This window comes from Hyperolius riggenbachi, chromosome 3 (genome assembly GCF_040937935.1).
Source record: "Hyperolius riggenbachi isolate aHypRig1 chromosome 3, aHypRig1.pri, whole genome shotgun sequence".
Classification (NCBI taxonomy): Eukaryota; Metazoa; Chordata; class Amphibia; order Anura; family Hyperoliidae; genus Hyperolius; species Hyperolius riggenbachi.
Genome location: NC_090648.1, coordinates 198,411,960 through 198,428,608, shown reverse-complemented (window position 1 = coordinate 198,428,608; position 16,649 = coordinate 198,411,960). Strand labels below are relative to the sequence as shown.

General features: G+C 45.1%; 1 protein-coding gene across 2 annotated transcripts in view; it reads right to left on the bottom strand.

The window, feature by feature from the left end:
• The window catches only part of CHRNA7 (cholinergic receptor nicotinic alpha 7 subunit), a 272,056-nt gene that overhangs the window by 14,773 nt on the left and 240,634 nt on the right, over positions 1 to 16,649 (bottom strand). For both annotated transcript variants that reach the window (XM_068272530.1, XM_068272531.1), the window contains 3 exons: positions 3,977 to 4,144; positions 2,000 to 2,194; positions 411 to 497 (listed from right to left, as the gene is read on the bottom strand). In XM_068272530.1, the coding sequence (XP_068128631.1) occupies positions 411 to 497; positions 2,000 to 2,194; positions 3,977 to 4,144 (450 nt within the window). The remainder of the gene's footprint in view (positions 1 to 410; positions 498 to 1,999; positions 2,195 to 3,976; positions 4,145 to 16,649) is intronic.

Below are 16,649 nucleotides of genomic sequence, written 5' to 3'. Positions count from 1 at the left end.
ATAATATCTGTAGGCTGTTGTGTACTCAGTAGGGATGTTGCTGTGCTGATCATAAACTGCCAAGCAAGTTTAGCAATTTAGCATATTTGGACTTTCCCATTAGAATAAATAAATAAGATATTTGTGACTTTGAGTGAAGGAAATTCAACAAGCTTTACAAACAATTAATAAGAGTAGTAAATGTGTGATACAGTATGTGTACTTTGGCTGCATGGTGTGTTTATAACTCGCTAGAGACACACTATGCAGCCGCATCACACATATCACACACTTCTTTCATCTTCCATTTATCTGCTGAGTCATCTAGATTTACCATACACAAAAATATATGATGCTTGGTTCATTTAAACGACTACGCCAGATTCAAACATAAATCATTACTGCACTAAAAATACAGGTTTCAACCTTACCTATTAAAGGGACGGAGTCTGATGTGGCAGGCATTATTTCTGCTACCAGGAGCATAAATACAGTAAGAGACAACAACACAGTTATGCCTAAAATAAAACAAATACAAAGAAAGTATGTGTTAAAGAATTGTGCTTGAATATGTTTAAACAGATTTGAATGGGGTAGTGTATTTGTTATTATTATATTTATTATTTAGTTTGCAACGGCATCTTCCGCAGTGCTGTACAGAATATATTCTCTTGTTCCTTAACTGTCCCTCAGAGGAGCTCACAAACCCTACTATAATCCCTAATATAGTCATATGTCTATATAGTGTAGTGTATGTATCGTAGTCTAGGGCCAATTTTTAGGGGAAGCCAATTAACTTACCTGTATGTTTTTGGGATGTGAAACCAGGGTGCCCAGAGGAAACCCACACAGATACAGGGAGAACATACACTGTTGCCTTGACTGGGATTTGAACCAAGGATGCAGCGCTGCAAGGTGAGAGAGCTAACCACTACACCACCCTGCTGCCCTTGCTTTTAAAGAATGTAAAAATCTTAAAAAGAGGCCCTAAAACAAAAACATCAATATAACGGTTTGACATAGAAAAAGAGGCCCTGATCAATGTCATGCATAGTTGTGGAAAAGTGTATCGGTACCCCTCCACGAAAAAAAAAAAAAGAAAGAAAAGAAACTACTATTGTGTCTGATAGGATTTCTTGTACTGTGCCTGCGCTGGATGCCCCCTGGTAACGGGAGTGTGAATGAGGCAGTGGCCGTCTACTTGCAAGTCGGCGGTAATGAAACTGAGCCATGGGGCGGTGGGGGGGAGACCATACAGAAACGTTGCGGGCACAGAGAGGCTGCTAGGGGCTGGCAGAAGCCCCAGATAAGTGGATCTCCTTTTTGGGGGGGGACATTACAGGTTTCCTTTAGGCTGTATTCACAGTGGGACGGTGCGGTTTAATGCGACGTTAAAGTCGCAACATGTCTGCGTTAAGAGGTAACGCACTGCAAGCAGTGAGTTACCACAACGCAATATTTTTTAATGCGACTTTAATGTTGCACTGTGAACGCCCCATAGGATTAGGATTGCAGTGCGGTAAGCTGCGCTATTAGACTTTATAACGTGCAACCATAACTTCCCACTGTGAATGCGACCTTAAGATTAGAACTCTGTTTGCATTAATGTTAGAAAAGGAGGAGCTGGGGTTCAGCTAAGGCTTCCAGCTTTAGATATATGTAACTAAAGGGGCTCTGTTGTGTTCTCATACTAAATCCCTTCATTGCAGCAAAATCATTACTGTTATATATTTGCACTATTGATCATGGACTAATTTAAAAGCTCTCTGAGAAAAAGATAAAAAGATTCAAAAGTATGATTATACTTTAATTGATTAGTGTACAAAACCATGGTTCAGTTTCGGAGAAGATTTCCGAGGCAAGACCTGAATAATAAGATGTGTGGCTGGTGCACCTTGCTGCATAATAGCTCTGCTTCCTGTATAATCACCTAAGTGTATTCTCACATCTAGATTTGAAACTCTGAGACTTTGCAGGTCCTATGAAAGTCAATTCCGTTTTAAAGTAGCTGCATGTTTACCAAGTGAGATCTTTTCTCCTGAGTCGGCTGGCAGCAGAAACACCAGCAAGGCCAGCCCAGATATCAGAACGCATGGAATGAGGAGGTTCAGCCCATAGTAGAGAGTTCTCCGTCTCATTGTGATAGTAAATGTCACATCTGGATACGGCTCCTTACAGCAGTCATAAAAACTCTCCGTCCGCTTCCCGGGAACTCCTACAGGGGAAATAGATTTCACCATCACGATTTTACATTCTTTAGTCACTAATTATTAATCTGCATATGAATATCTTAAACTTCATAAAACATTTTTGTACTTTATGCATAATGAACGTGTAATGTTTCAGATATCAGTTTCGAAATGTAACTTTTGTCATCATCTGAATGTGGATCTGACCTAGAGTAACATCTTAAATGAATGCCGTGAAATATGCAAGTTAATGCTTATTTAATGAGCTACGGATGCTTTATTTTTAATAGTGATTAAAATTATATACAGAAAATTAAACTAATAAAATCCGTACTCCATGCAGTATCTTCCAAAGTTCAGCTTTACTATGGACATGTGACAATCATGACCACAGAGAGGCTGAATAACACAGGATACTGTGAGTACTCAGTGAATAGGAGTCCTGGTGGCTGGAGTGGCAAAAAGGTAACTATACCATCGGCTCTGCTTGGGAGTTGGGACACACTGCATGAGCAGTCTTTGGGGAAGGCAGGGCATTCTGGGGACACTGCAGCAGCAGCAGGGGGTTCAGGGTTATTATGAAGTAGGATAGGAGCTGCACTAAGGGAAGGGAGGGGTTTAGTGTTGGTGCAGCAGGAATGGGGACTAAAAATAGTGCACTGCGAACAAAGGAGTCAAAGTTGAGGGCGATGACTCATGTCAGCATATAAGAAAGGCAGGAGACAGGCTGGTGGTTACCAATGAAGCAGATGCAGACAGTGGATCTCTGTGGATGAGATAGCTGTATTTGCATGCAGATGTGAGTGTAGCACCAGCTCCCTGCCCCCTGCAACCTTTGGTGCAGCAAGCATGGAGCAAATCAGATACAGGAGACTCAGAAGAAACAGGAGGTGAAAACTTGCAAAGTGACTATCCAAGGAGACCGCACCCAGGTATGAGAACCAGGGAATAAGCCGGTGCCTAACCTCGACCGGATTGCTCTGACAGTCTTGGTACAACAAAAAGTGGAAAAGAGGCGGCACACCACTGGCTGCAAAAAGTTTCTTGTATTAGGCCTGGAACCCACTAGGAGCACTCTTCTGAGCACTTTGTGGTTTGAAAAGTGCTTGCTAATGTAATGCTATGTGTGTGATCCCACTTCAGCGATGTGATTTTATAAAAATAAAAAAGCAACTTTTTTTCAGCCAATAATAGTAGTAGTAGTAGTAGTAGTAGTAGTAGTAGTAGTAGTAGTAGTAGTAGTAGTAGTAGTAGCAGTGGCAGCAGCAGCTAGTGTCAAAAATGCTATTTCCGGGGGGGGGGGGGGGGGGGGGGATGGCTCTGGGGTGCGGGGGTTTGCAAAATATTTCAAAGGTCAATGAAAAAGTTTGTTCACAAATATATCAGCTTGGATATATTTGGGGGACGTCTACGAATGTGACAGTGGATTATGCTTTTTAAATAAAAAACTGAAAAAAAAGTGGAGAAATGCCACAACACAGTGGAAAAACTTGAAAAACCACAAAATTGTTAAAGAATGATTTTCTATGACATTTGTGTTCAAACGTTGAATATTTCATTATTTAGATTATCAACATTTTCACTCATCACTAGTAGTAAGTAGTAGTAGTAGTAGTAGTAGTAGTAGTAGTAGTAGTAGTAGTAGTAGTAGTAGTAGTAGTAGTAGTAGTAGTAGTAGTAGTAGTAGTAGTAGTAGTAGTAGTAGTAGTAATTACAAGTGTTCATATTCAGTGCCCAAATCCAATGAAACTTATTGGAGTCCTCTGCAATAAATGACATTGTCCATAGAAATAATCATGAAATCTTACCCACTAAGTCCCATTCTCCATTGGCGATATATTCTGATATATCTGCTTCTTTCATTTGTAGATCCAAAGACCATCCACCATAAGTCCAAGAGCCAAACTTTAGCTTGCATTTTTGAATATCAAAAGGAAACCAGCGGACATCTATGTAGCATGAGCTTTTGAAAATCCCTGAAAAACATGAGAATTATATAACCATTTGTGATGAGCGTAGTTGTAGTTACGCAATGAAATTGTAACGATCGGTGAAGCACAGAGAGGATCTGATTACCGGTGATCTGCAGTATCACTGGGAATACAGATGTATACCAGATTATAAGTGATCTGCAGTATCACCGATAATCCGATATACTAGCTAACCTCTGTTCACCTGAGTAGAGTGTAGTGTTTGGTGTAACAGTAACACTTAAACACTTAGAGGACTAGGCCTCAATGCAGCAAGGAGTACTGCACAGATTCCTTCCGCAGACCTGAGCTCTCCAAGACGGGAGGAGTCACACTGACAGTAGGAAGGATTGTCTGAAAGTGACACTCAGGAGGAGATGTCACTGACAGGACGAGGAACCGCCTCCAAGGGTAAGGTCGGTTCTCGAGGTCGGACAAGCCAGGTCGTACACACACGGACAGATAAAGTACAGATTCAGAAGGCAGAGGCGGAGTCTAGGTACAGGCAGGGTTCGGCAACAGGGTATCAGAATTATCGAGGTACAAGATCAGGAGGCAGAAACAGAGTCTAAGGACGAGCCGGGGTTCGGCAACAGAGTATCAGAAATATCGAGGTACAAGGTCAGAGTTCAGGAGGATAGTCAGGCAGGCAAAACGTCATAACAGATAATCACAATCAAACTAGTACTTTAGCTATCAACAGAATCTAGCTAAGTGTAGGATTACAGCTCCAGCTGGTCCCGGCACACTTGCGGATCTGACTACGGATCTGGGTGCTCCCACATATGTGATTGCAACGCCAGACAATAAGCAAGTGAACAACCTGTGGTATATATACACAGGTATCCCCCCAGCACCTCCCTAAGTGCTGGGCCAATGACAAGTGGAGCCAGAGTCAGCTGACCAGCCTGGTCAGCTGACTCCTTTCTGGCTGCCATAAATTCCCTGCCTGAGTGCGCGCGCGCGTCACTCTAACACTAGAGGGACTACGAGTCCCAGCCACAGCAGCCCTGCTCTGTGGTGTCTCCGCAGCGGGGGCATGCGCGCTAACCGCCGCGTCCAACGCGGCGGTTTCTCCGCGCTCCGCTGAGCCCTGCACGGAGACAGCCGCCTTATACCGAGAGGAGGCGGCTGCCTCTCCGTGTGCCGGCTCACTATGCGCGGAAGGAGCCGCCTGCCGCTGGCTCATGGCGGCGGCTCCTCCACGCTTTCTCACAGTACCCCCCCCCCCCCCCCGAGGAGTGGACTCCGGACAGCTCCCTCCAGGTTTTCCTGGGTGCAAAGTGTGAAACTCCCTCTTCAATTCATCGGCATGCATGCGAGTCCCTGGTACCCATTGTCTCTCCTCAATGCCATACCCCTTCCAATGTACAAGATATTGTACCGAGTTTTGCACAATGCGTGAATCTAAAATCTTTTCCACCTCGTATTCAGGTTGATCATCTACCAACACAGGAGGAGGAGGAGTGGGACCCACCTGGACCGCAGGTTTGAGTAGGGACACATGAAACGACCTTACGCCCCGCATGCTGGCAGGAAGATCAATGGCGTAAGTCACGTTATTGATTCTTTTGGTCACTGGGAATGGACCCACAAACCTGGGACCCAGTTTGGCAGAAGGCTGCTTCAGGGTCAAGTGACGTGTGGACACCCAGACTAAATCCCCTGGCTGAAACTTCCATTCCAAGGATCGTCTCTTGTCTGCTTGACCCTTCTGACTCCGGAACGCCTTCTGCAAATTCCCCTTAACAATTCCCCAATTGTTCCTGAGTGACCTCTGCCAATCCTCCAGTGCTGGAAATGGAGACGAGACAACTGGAAAAGGGGAGAATTTGGGTGACCTCCCTGTCACAATCTGGAATGGCGAGAACCCAGATGAGGAATTCTTCAAATTATTTTGTGCGAATTCCACGAAGGGCAAAAATTTTACCCAGTCACTCTGTGCCTCCGCAACGTAACATCTCAGGAATTGCTCCAAAGACTGGTTGATACGTTCCGTCTGCCCATTGGTCTGTGGGTGGTAGCCTGACGAAAAAGACAATTTCATGCCCATTTGGTGGCAAAATGCCCTCCAGAATCCGGACACAAATTGGACTCCCCTATCCGACACAATGTCTTCCGGAATGCCATGCAGCCGGAAGACGTGAGTGATGAACAACTCGGCCAGTTCCTGAGCCAAGGGGAGTCCTTTCAGGGGCACAAAGTGGGCCATTTTGCTAAAACGGTCGACTACCACCCAAATGACCAACATTCCTTCAGACCTGGGCAATTCTCCCACAAAATCCATGGACAAGTGGGTCCATGGCTCACTCGGGGTGGGCAAAGGCTGCAGCTTACCTACAGATGCCAGCCGGGAGGGTTTACTCTTGGCACAGACCGCACACTCCCTGACATACTCTTTGCAATCTGTTGCCAAAGAAGGCCACCAAGCACACCTGGCAATCAGATCCTGCGTTCTGGCAGCTCCAGGATGACCAGCATTCTTATGGGCGTGAAAGAGATGCAGGACTTGTAAACGAAAAGGCAGAGGGATAAACATAACCCCTTCGGGTTTTCCCTCAGGAACATCCTGTTGAAAGGGGCCCAAAACCTCTGTCCAATCCTCCCAAGTCTCAGTTGCGGCTAACACTAGTTCCCGTGGGATGATGGACTCAGGAGCGGGTGGCTGTGCCGTTTCTGGTTCAAAACACCTGGAGAGGGCATCTGCCTTGATGTTTTTGCTGCCTGGGGTGTACGTGATTATAAACCTAAACCTTGTAAAAAATAAAGACCATCGGGCCTGATGGGGACTTAGCCTCTTCGCCCCCTCGATGTATTCCAAGTTCTTGTGGTCGGTGTAAACTGTGATCGTGTGTTCTGCCCCCTCTAACCAGTGGCGCCATTCCTCAAACGCCAATTTAATGGCCAGAAGTTCCCGGTTGCCTATATCGTAATTTCTCTCTGCTGGTGAGAACCTCCGGGAAAAGTAAGCGCACGGGTGTAATCTGCCCTGCAAGCCTGATCGTTGAGACAACACCGGCCACACCCCAACTTGTGAGGCATCAACCTCCACGATAAAGGGAAAAGACGTGTCCACATGCCTCAAAATTGGTGCTGAGCAAAATAATTTCTTAAGAAGAGAAAATGCTGCCATGGCTTCAGGGGACCAGTGGTTGGTATCCGCCCCTTTTTTCGTCAGACTGGTAAGGGGGGCAACTAACTTGGAGTACCCCTTAATGGACCTCCTGTAATAGTTTGCAAAACCTAAAAAATCTTTGTAGGGCTTTTAACCCCACCGGCTGTGGCCACTCCAACACAGCTGTGACCTTGGCAGGATCCATTGAAAGACCCGAGGTGGAAATTACGTACCCTAGGAACGTGACAGTGGTCACCTCGAAAATACACTTTTCCACCTTAGCATAGAGCCTATTTTGTCTTAATTTGTTCAAAACAAACTTCACGTGGACCCTGTGCTCGGAGAGGTTATTGGAATAGATTAGTATATCATCAACGTATACCAACACGAATCTACCCAATACCTCCCGGAATACCTCATTGATTAATTCTTGGAAGACGGCTGGCGCATTGCACAACCCGAAGGGCATCACTAGGTACTCGTAATGCCCGTCGGGTGTGTTGAAGGCCGTCTTCCACTCATCGCCCTCTCTAATGCGGATTAGATTGTATGCCCCCCTCAGATCCAATTTAGAGAAGATTTTTGCGGCTGTGACCTGCGTAAATAAATCGTCTATCAAGGGTAACGGATAGCGATTTTTTACCGTGATTTTATTGAGGCCCCGATAATCAATACAAGGTCGGAGACCCCCGTCTTTCTACTTAACGAAGAAGAAACCGGCCCCAGCAGGCGACCAGGAGGGCCGGATGAACCCCTTGGCCAAGTTATCACGAATGTACTCCTGCATAGCCATCTTCTCTGGACCAGACAAGTTATACAGGTGACCCCAAGGAGGCATACAACCAGCACGGAGATCAATGGGGCAATCGAAGGGGCGATGAGGAGGTAATTGATCAGCAGACTTAGGACAAAATACATCGGAGAACTCAGAATACTCTTTGGGAACCTCCTCCACACAAATCTTGGTCCGACCCAATGTTACCTTCCCTAAACACTGTTGGTGACAATGATCAGACCATCTGGTTACCTGACCCGTAGCCCAGTCTATGTGTGGAGAATGGACTTGTAACCACGGCATGCCTAGGATGATAGTGGAGGTTGACATACACAATACAAAAAACTGTAGTTGTTCCCCATGCAGTACTCCTAACGTGACTTTCACCTGCGGAGTCTGTGACAGGGGACGATCCCGTTGCAGAGGGGAATCGTCTACTGCCGTGACCTGAATGGGGGGACTTACTGGAGTGAGGGGAATACCCAACTCCTGAGCAAATTCAAGGTTCATAAAATTAGCCGCTGAGCCAGAATCAATAAAAGCCTCAGTGGCTACAGACTTATTCTCACATGTAATCGTACAAGGGAGAAGCAATTTTTTCTCTTTTTGGGGTGAGAAAGGTGTGCCTAGGGTGTCACCCCCCAATACTCCTAGGCAGACTCGTTTCCCGGCTTGTTAGGGCAGTTTCGCACTCTATGCCCCGCTTCTGCACAGTACAGGCACAATTGTTCAGCTATTCTCCGCCTTCGCTCCACCTGGGTCAGTTTTGATCGACCAATCTGCATTGGCTCGGGTGGAGGTAAGGCCGGAAAGGAAGAGACAGGCGGAGATGTCGTTGCTGAGGGTGCAGCGGATGGTGCCGCATAAGATGTCACCCTGACACGGTGACTGCCCCGAGTCTGCCTCTGATGGCGTAGCCGACGGTCGACTCGAATGGCCGATGAGATGGCTTCATCGACTGTCTGGGGCTCGGGTAAGGTTAGCATTAGGTCGGAGACCTCCTCCGACAACCCAGACAGGAAGTAATCCATCAGGGCATAGGTGTCAAATCTAGCGGTAACTGACCACCTACGAAATTCTGCCACGTAATCCTCGACCGAGCCTCTGCCTTGCCGCAAAAGTTTGAGCTTCCGCTCAGAGGTTGCCGCAAGGTCAGGGTCGTCGTATATCACTGCCATGGCCTTAAAAAATTCCTCTACCGAGGTCAGAGCTGTATCTGTGGGAGGCAGGTTGTATGCCCAGGACTGGGAATCACCAGTTAACAAGGTTTTAATAAAAACGACCCGTTGGGTCTCAGTCCCCGAGGATCGGGGTCTCAACTCGAAATATGACAACACTCTACTCTTAAAATTCCGGAAGTCAGACTTGTGGCCGGAAAATTTGTCTGGTACGGGCATACGTATGTCATCACTACGAGGGGATCGCACCGAATCAACTGACGTCTGAAGGGTTTGCACAGAGCCTGTTAGGGCATCAATTAAAGCTTTGTGCTGGCCCAGTGCTTGATGGATGGTATCCACCGAAGTGGCAAGCACAGTCAGAGGGTCAGCGCGTGCGTCCATCTGTTAATTGGTCTGGCGTTCTGTAACGATCGGTGAAGCACAGAGAGGATCTGATTACCGGTGATCTGCAGTATCACTGGGAATACAGATGTATACCAGATTATAAGTGATCTGCAGTATCACCGATAATCCGATATACTAGCTAACCTCTGTTCACCTGAGTAGAGTGTAGTGTTTGGTGTAACAGTAACACTTAGAGGATTAGGCCTCAATGCAGCAAGGAGTACTGCACAGATTCCTTCCGCAGACCTGAACTCTCCAAGACGGGAGGAGTCAGACTGACAGTAGGAAGGATTGTCTGAAAGTGACACTCAGGAGGAGATGTCACTGACAGGACGAGGAACCGCCTCCAAGGGTAAGGTCGGTTCTCGAGGTCGGACAAGCCAGGTCGTACACACACGGACAGATAAAGTACAGATTCAGAAGGCAGAGGCGGAGTCTAGGTACAGGCAGGGTTCGGCAACAGGGTATCAAAACTATCGAGGTACAAGATCAGGAGGCAGAAACAGAGTCTAAGGACGAGCCGGGGTTCGGCAACAGAGTATCAGAAATATCGAGGTACAAGGTCAGAGTTCAGGAGGATAGTCAGGCAGGAAAAACATCATAACAGATAATCACAATCAAACTAGTACTTTAGCTATCAACAGAATCTAGCTAAGTGTAGGATTACAGCTCCAGCTGGTCCCGGCACACTTGCGGATCTGACTACAGATCTGGGTGCTCACATATGTGATCGCAATGCCAGACAATAAGCAAGTGAACAACCTGTGGTATATATACACAGGTATCCCCCCAGCACCTCCCTAAGTGCTGGGCCAATGACAAGTGGAGCCAGAGTCGGCTGACCAGCCTGGTCAGCTGACTCCTTTCTGGCTGCCATAAATTCCCTGCCTGAGTGCGCGCGCGTCACTCTAACACTAGAGGGAATACGAGTCCCAGCCACAGCAGCCCCGCTCTGCGGTGTCTCCACAGCGGGGGTATGCACGCTAACCGCCGTGTCCAACGCGGCGGTTTCTCCGCGCTCCGCTGAGCCCTGCACGGAGACAGCCGCCTTATACCGAGAGGAGGCGGCTGCCTCTCCATGTGCCGGCTCACTATGCGCGGAAGGAGCCGCCTGCCGCTGGCTCATGGCGGCGGCTCCACCACGCTTTCTCACAGAAATATGGAATTACATTGCAAAATCCCATTAATTCACCCCTTACCTCCCTCCCATAGTTACCAAAATACAACACTTTTATGATTTTTTTTTTAAAGTGACATTTAGAAAAAATATATAAATAAATACCTTAGGGACTAAGCTTTCTATAAATATGTATATCATGAGGGTATATTACTGTTCTTTTTGCAAATTATGGGCTTGTAATTAGTGACGGATGCAAAACAGAAAAAATACACATTTATTTCTAAATAAAAATATTGTCGCCATACATTATTCCCACTAAAATGTATTTAGAATAAAATAATTCTTAGCAAAATGTACCACCCAAAGAAAGCCTAATTGATGATGAAAAAAAACAAGATATAGCTCATTTTGTTGTAATAAGTAGTGATAAAACTGACATACTGCAACTAATTCTGCGCATTGCATGCGGTTTCTATATCAATTACATTAGCTGCTTTGAAAAAATGCACAAATTTTTCTGCATACAAACACAAACAGTGGGCAAAAAACACATGCAAAAAAATGCAAGCAGAAAACAATAATCTACTCAATGGGCTCGATTCACAAAGCGGTGCTAACCCAGTTCGAGACTTTAGGCGTGATAACCATTGCACCACCCTGGTGAAAAGCCAGTTTAGGCGTGATAAGTTGAGGCATGATAAGTTTAGATAAGTTTAGATCGCGCTCAAAGTCCCACACGCAAAGCAGCGCCATTAAACTCTATGCGAAATGCACCAGACTTTGCTAGCGCAAAACTTTTGATCAGCTGTGCACTGCGGTGCTAATTCAGTTGGTGCTTAAACTTATCACGCCTAAACTTATCATGCCTAAACTTATCACACCTAAACTTATCACACCTAAACTTATCATGCCTAAACCGAGTTTAGGCATGATAAAGGGCTTTTCACCAGCGTGCTAACTGTTAGCACCGCTTTGTGAATCGGGCCCAATGTGCTAAAATGTCCCAGCTGTGAGTGAGTGAGTGCCGCCCAGAGAGCTGTTTCTTTCTATTTAGAAAGCAGCAGTCAAAGGTCATGTGACTTACAAAAGGGTTACTATGGTACTTGTGATCCTATTTATAGATTTTAATGTTTAAAGTATTAATATAAAGACATTTAACTAGCCGCATGCGTGCAGACTGCTGCCTGGAATTTTGCTTGAAGCAACTACATATATTTATATGAGTGTAATGTGTGTGCTCGATGAACTGAAAAATATCACTCGCCAAAACTAACTCACTAAATAATAAGATACACATAAATGCACTACCATAAAAGAAGGAAATGGCCACAGGGAAGCCAACCTTGCTAACACCACCCATTTTATTTATTTCCTCACTTCCTTCAGGGACTTTGCTGATAAAAGCTTTCTGGGTCTATCCGGAATTTGAGGATTAACTTGTCTAGCTAGAAGACTCAATGCTCAGCCTGAGTGCAGAATACATTCACTGGAGACCTCCCTGAAATAAAAAATACACATCATACAGTATATACAGTACATTTCAGTGTATACAAAGTAAGGTGATTTCCCTGTTTTTTTCCTCCTCTCTATTCATATATGTTGCATGATGTAAATTTTGAAAGCTAGGCCACGGTTTAAATGGGAATCAATCATTTGCTTCTGAGCTGATTATGCGGTGACACAGATGGATCTACTCATCCTGCAGGTGCACAGTCTTGCGGAGATCTGCAGCTTGCAATGACGTGATTTCACATAAAGTGCCACGTGTTCAGGAAATAACTGCATTGCCATTTAGGTTAAATGATCTATTATAAGCCCTACTTAATGGCTGGACTGCAGTCTGTCAAGCAATATGTACAATGGAGGCATGCTGTTCACAGAGAGCTGAGGGAGGCACCTGTTGCTCCATGTAAAAGGAAAAAGAAGCAATGGAGAAAAAAAGTGATTAACTGGGAATTGTCTTTAAAGAGAATCTGTATTGATAAAATCGCACAAAAGTTAACATACCAGTGCGTTAGGGGACATCTCCTATTACCCTCTGTCACAATTTCGCCGCTCCCCGCCGCATTAAAAGTGGTTAAAAACAGTTTTAGAAAGTTTGTTTGTAAACAAACAAAATGGCCACCAAAACAGGAAGTAGGTTGATGTACACATAGAAAATACATCCATACACAAGCAGGCTGTATACAGCCTTCCTTTTTAATCTCAAGAAATCATTTGTGTGTTTCTTTCCCTCTGCAGCTATCTTCCACTGAAGTGTCAGGCTGTTTCTTCCTGCAGAGTGCAGACAGCTCTGCCTGTATGTAATTCTTCAGTATGTGAAAGCCCAGCCAGCTCAGAGGAGGATTTATCCAGCTTGTAAAAGATAATAGAGCAGAGAGAAGCTGCACTAATCTAAATAATACACAGGCAGTGTGCAGAGAGGGGCCTGGAGGGGGAGATGCATCACAGAACCACAACACTGAAGAACTTGGCAGCCTTCCAGACACAGGCTGACAAGTCTGACAAGAGAGAGATAAGTTGATTTATTACAGAGATGGTGATAGTAGAACGTGCTGCAGTAAGCCAGAACACATTAGAATAGCTTTTGGAACTTGTAGGATGGAAGAAAACCGGATGAAATTTTTGTTACGGAGTCTCTTTAAAGCAGTTTTGTCAGAATTGAAATTTCACAATTGTACAGTTTCTGCAAAACTGAAAAATGTTAATGAAAAGTATTTTCAGAAGAATTCATTGCATTTCACCGTCACAAGTGAAAAGCAATGAAGAATGTTGATTAAATTTACTTTCGTTTGACTCAGTTCAATTTGTTAAAAATTGTGTAGGACATAATTTTTGAATTGAGTTGAAGTCAGTAGAGAAAATTTTGATTTGTATTCTGTGTCTCTGGAGTGGCTGTAAAGCAGCCAAATGCAACCGAAAGGCATGGCAAGACCGCCACCTATGGGGAAAAAATGCTTATACCATTAGGGAGAGGTTATTTTTAGTTTTAGTGTTTAAATTCAGAGTCCTGCATATGGAAAGCTAAATTATGTTGAACACTGCACTTTAGCACCTGAAACAGTGGACAGGGTCACGGGAAGGTCACTCACTTGAGGTTCACACTGTGCTTCACGTGACTCTGTTTTTTTCCTTCCAGCTTGGAGGGAGGAAACATCAGAGTTACATGAAGCGCGACATGGACCACAACCCCACCATCCTGTCCACTAGTTTGGGTGCTGAAAAGCGGTGTTCTGCATAATTCAGGCTTCCGAATGCAGGATCCCAAATTCGAACCCCAACATTAGTTATTTTACATAGCTTCAAAAACAAAATAAAGTGATAAATCCTTAAAGAGAACCTGTACTGAGTAAAATTATTTAAAATAAACACATGAGGTAACTTCAAATGAACATTACATAGTGTAGGGGTCATCGGGGCTGGGTATTAGATGGAAGGTACATTTCCCCGGTATTTGGACTGTGGTCCCTTTAAAACCTTGTGTGGTCCTAGGAAAGGAGTCCGGATTTTGGTGGCAGCAAGCAGTTGCTGCTTGTGTTTTTTTCTTTTCAGGGCCGGACTCCTGGGATGGGAGGGAAGGAAGGGTGGGCTTTCCCATCCCACCTAGGTACACACCTGGTTGTCAGTGGGGCTGAGAGCCTCACTAATGTGGTGTTGATCAGATGCTAAGAAAAGACATCTTGGACATCCTCTCAAACCTTCGCCAGACTACCTGCGATCTGGACCCTGGCCCCACTAAGTTCATGTTGAAATGCCCTGAACTTTTTACACCGGCATTCCACAAAATAGTCAACGGTTCCTTACAAGAAGGGTGGTTTCCCTCTACTCTGAAAGAAGCACTACTCAGGAAACCATCCTTAGACCCAGATGCTCTAAACAGCTACAGACCTGTCTCTAACCTCCCCTTTCTGGGAAAAGTTATTGAAAAGGCTGTCTACCTCCAACTTGAAGACAGGCTCTCCAGAAACAACATCCTTGACCCTCTTCAATCTGGCTTCAGGAAATATCACAGCTGTGAAAAAACAGCCCTCACCCAGATTTGCAATGATCTGCTCATTGCAAGAGACAAGTGTCAATGTTCCATCCTGATTTTGCTTGACCTCTCAGCGGCTTTTGACACAGTCGATCATGGATTCTTGCTCAACAGGCTACAAGAGTACTGTGGCATAGATGGCATTGTTCTCCAGTGGTTCAACTCCTTCCTGGCTGGCAGAACACAAAGGGTAGCCTTAGGGCCCTTCCTCTCCAACCCTGTACCACTAAAATACGGTGTACCTCAGGGCGCAATATTATCCCCTTTACTTTTCACCATATACATGCTGCCACTTGGAGAAATCATACACAAACATGGCCTGACATATCATTGCTATGCTGATGACACCCAGCTATATTTGTCATTCAAACCTGGCATCACAGACCCTACTCCACAAATAAACTCATGCTTAGCTGAGCTTCAGGAGTGGATGAATATGAATTGGCTAAAACTTAATGCTGACAAAACTGAGGTACTTGTTATCGAGGGCCAGGGCTCAACAGCAAAGCAGCTCAGTCTCAACCAACACCGCTGAGGATAGGGAGCTCAGACCTGAAAAACTCAGACTGTGTGCGCAGCCTGGGAGTACTGATTGATAGGAAATTAAGCTTCAGGAATCAAATCTCAGCTGTTGTGAAACATTCCTTCTTTCATCTAAGGAATATTGCAAAGGTTAAACACCTAATTCCTTCAGAGGATCTTCCAACCCTAGTCCATGCCTTCGTCACATCAAGGTTAGATTACTGCAACGCCCTCTACACAGGCCTGCATAAGAAAGACTTATGCCGCCTGCAATTAGTACAGAATGCCGCCGCAAGGCTGTTAACAAGACAACCCCGCCATTGCCACATAACACCAACCCTGAGCTCACTCCACTGGCTACCGATAAAATGGAGAATTCTGTTTAAGATTGGCTTACTGACATTCAAATCCTTGCACAATCTGGGCCCTGGATACCTAAAGGACTTGTTGCAACTGCATCACACCCCCCACAATCTTAGATCAAAAGGACGCAACACCATGGTCACCCCCAGAGTCCACCTCAAAACCTTTGGAGACAGAGCCTTTTGTCATGCTGCCCCTACACTTTGGAACTCCCTGCCACACCCAATCAGGACAGCTCCATCCCTGGAAGCATTTAAGTCTAAACTGAAAACCTAACTCTTTAGTCTGGCATTCATGAACATCTGACTATCTCCTCTGTAACACAACCCAGCCTGCAACCCTGTATTAATCTGAGACACAACTATGCGCTTTGAGTCCTATGGGAGAAAAGCGCTTTACAAATGTTATTGTATTGTATTGTATTTTATAATTTATGCATAAAAAGCAGCCTCACAGGCAGTCTAGAGAGAGGTGTTGGAGCAGTAGCATGTCTGCTACAGAATCTCCTGACAAGGAATATTGGAGATCACTTGATGGAAGCCAAACCATACGCTGGTCTGTTGTTAGTATGGCATTGGCCTGATGGAATAATGAACTTTGTTTGAACATGCTGGACTTTATACTACAAAGCTGAAGTAAGCTGACTGTTTATTTTTCCACTTTTTACTGCTGAACTGAAGCTGTTTATCTTCTGCTGCACAATAAACGGACTTTATTTTATACATCTGTGTACTGCGTGCTGGCTGGGACCCCTCTAAACGTCACAATAGTTACCTTGCCATCAGTTCCTCTCAGAAGCTCACCATTTTCTGCTTACAGTGATCCCTTCCAGTTCTGACAACATTTTGTCAGAAGTGAAATATATCAGTTGCTGTCAGTTATATATCAGTTGCTGTCAGTTACAGCTGAGAGGAGAACTGATGTGTCTATGTTTCCCTATGGCTCAAGTGGGCGATGTTACAGTTTAACAGTCTACTGAAAAGGAAGCTGTTATGGGGTAATAGCCATTTTCAAAATT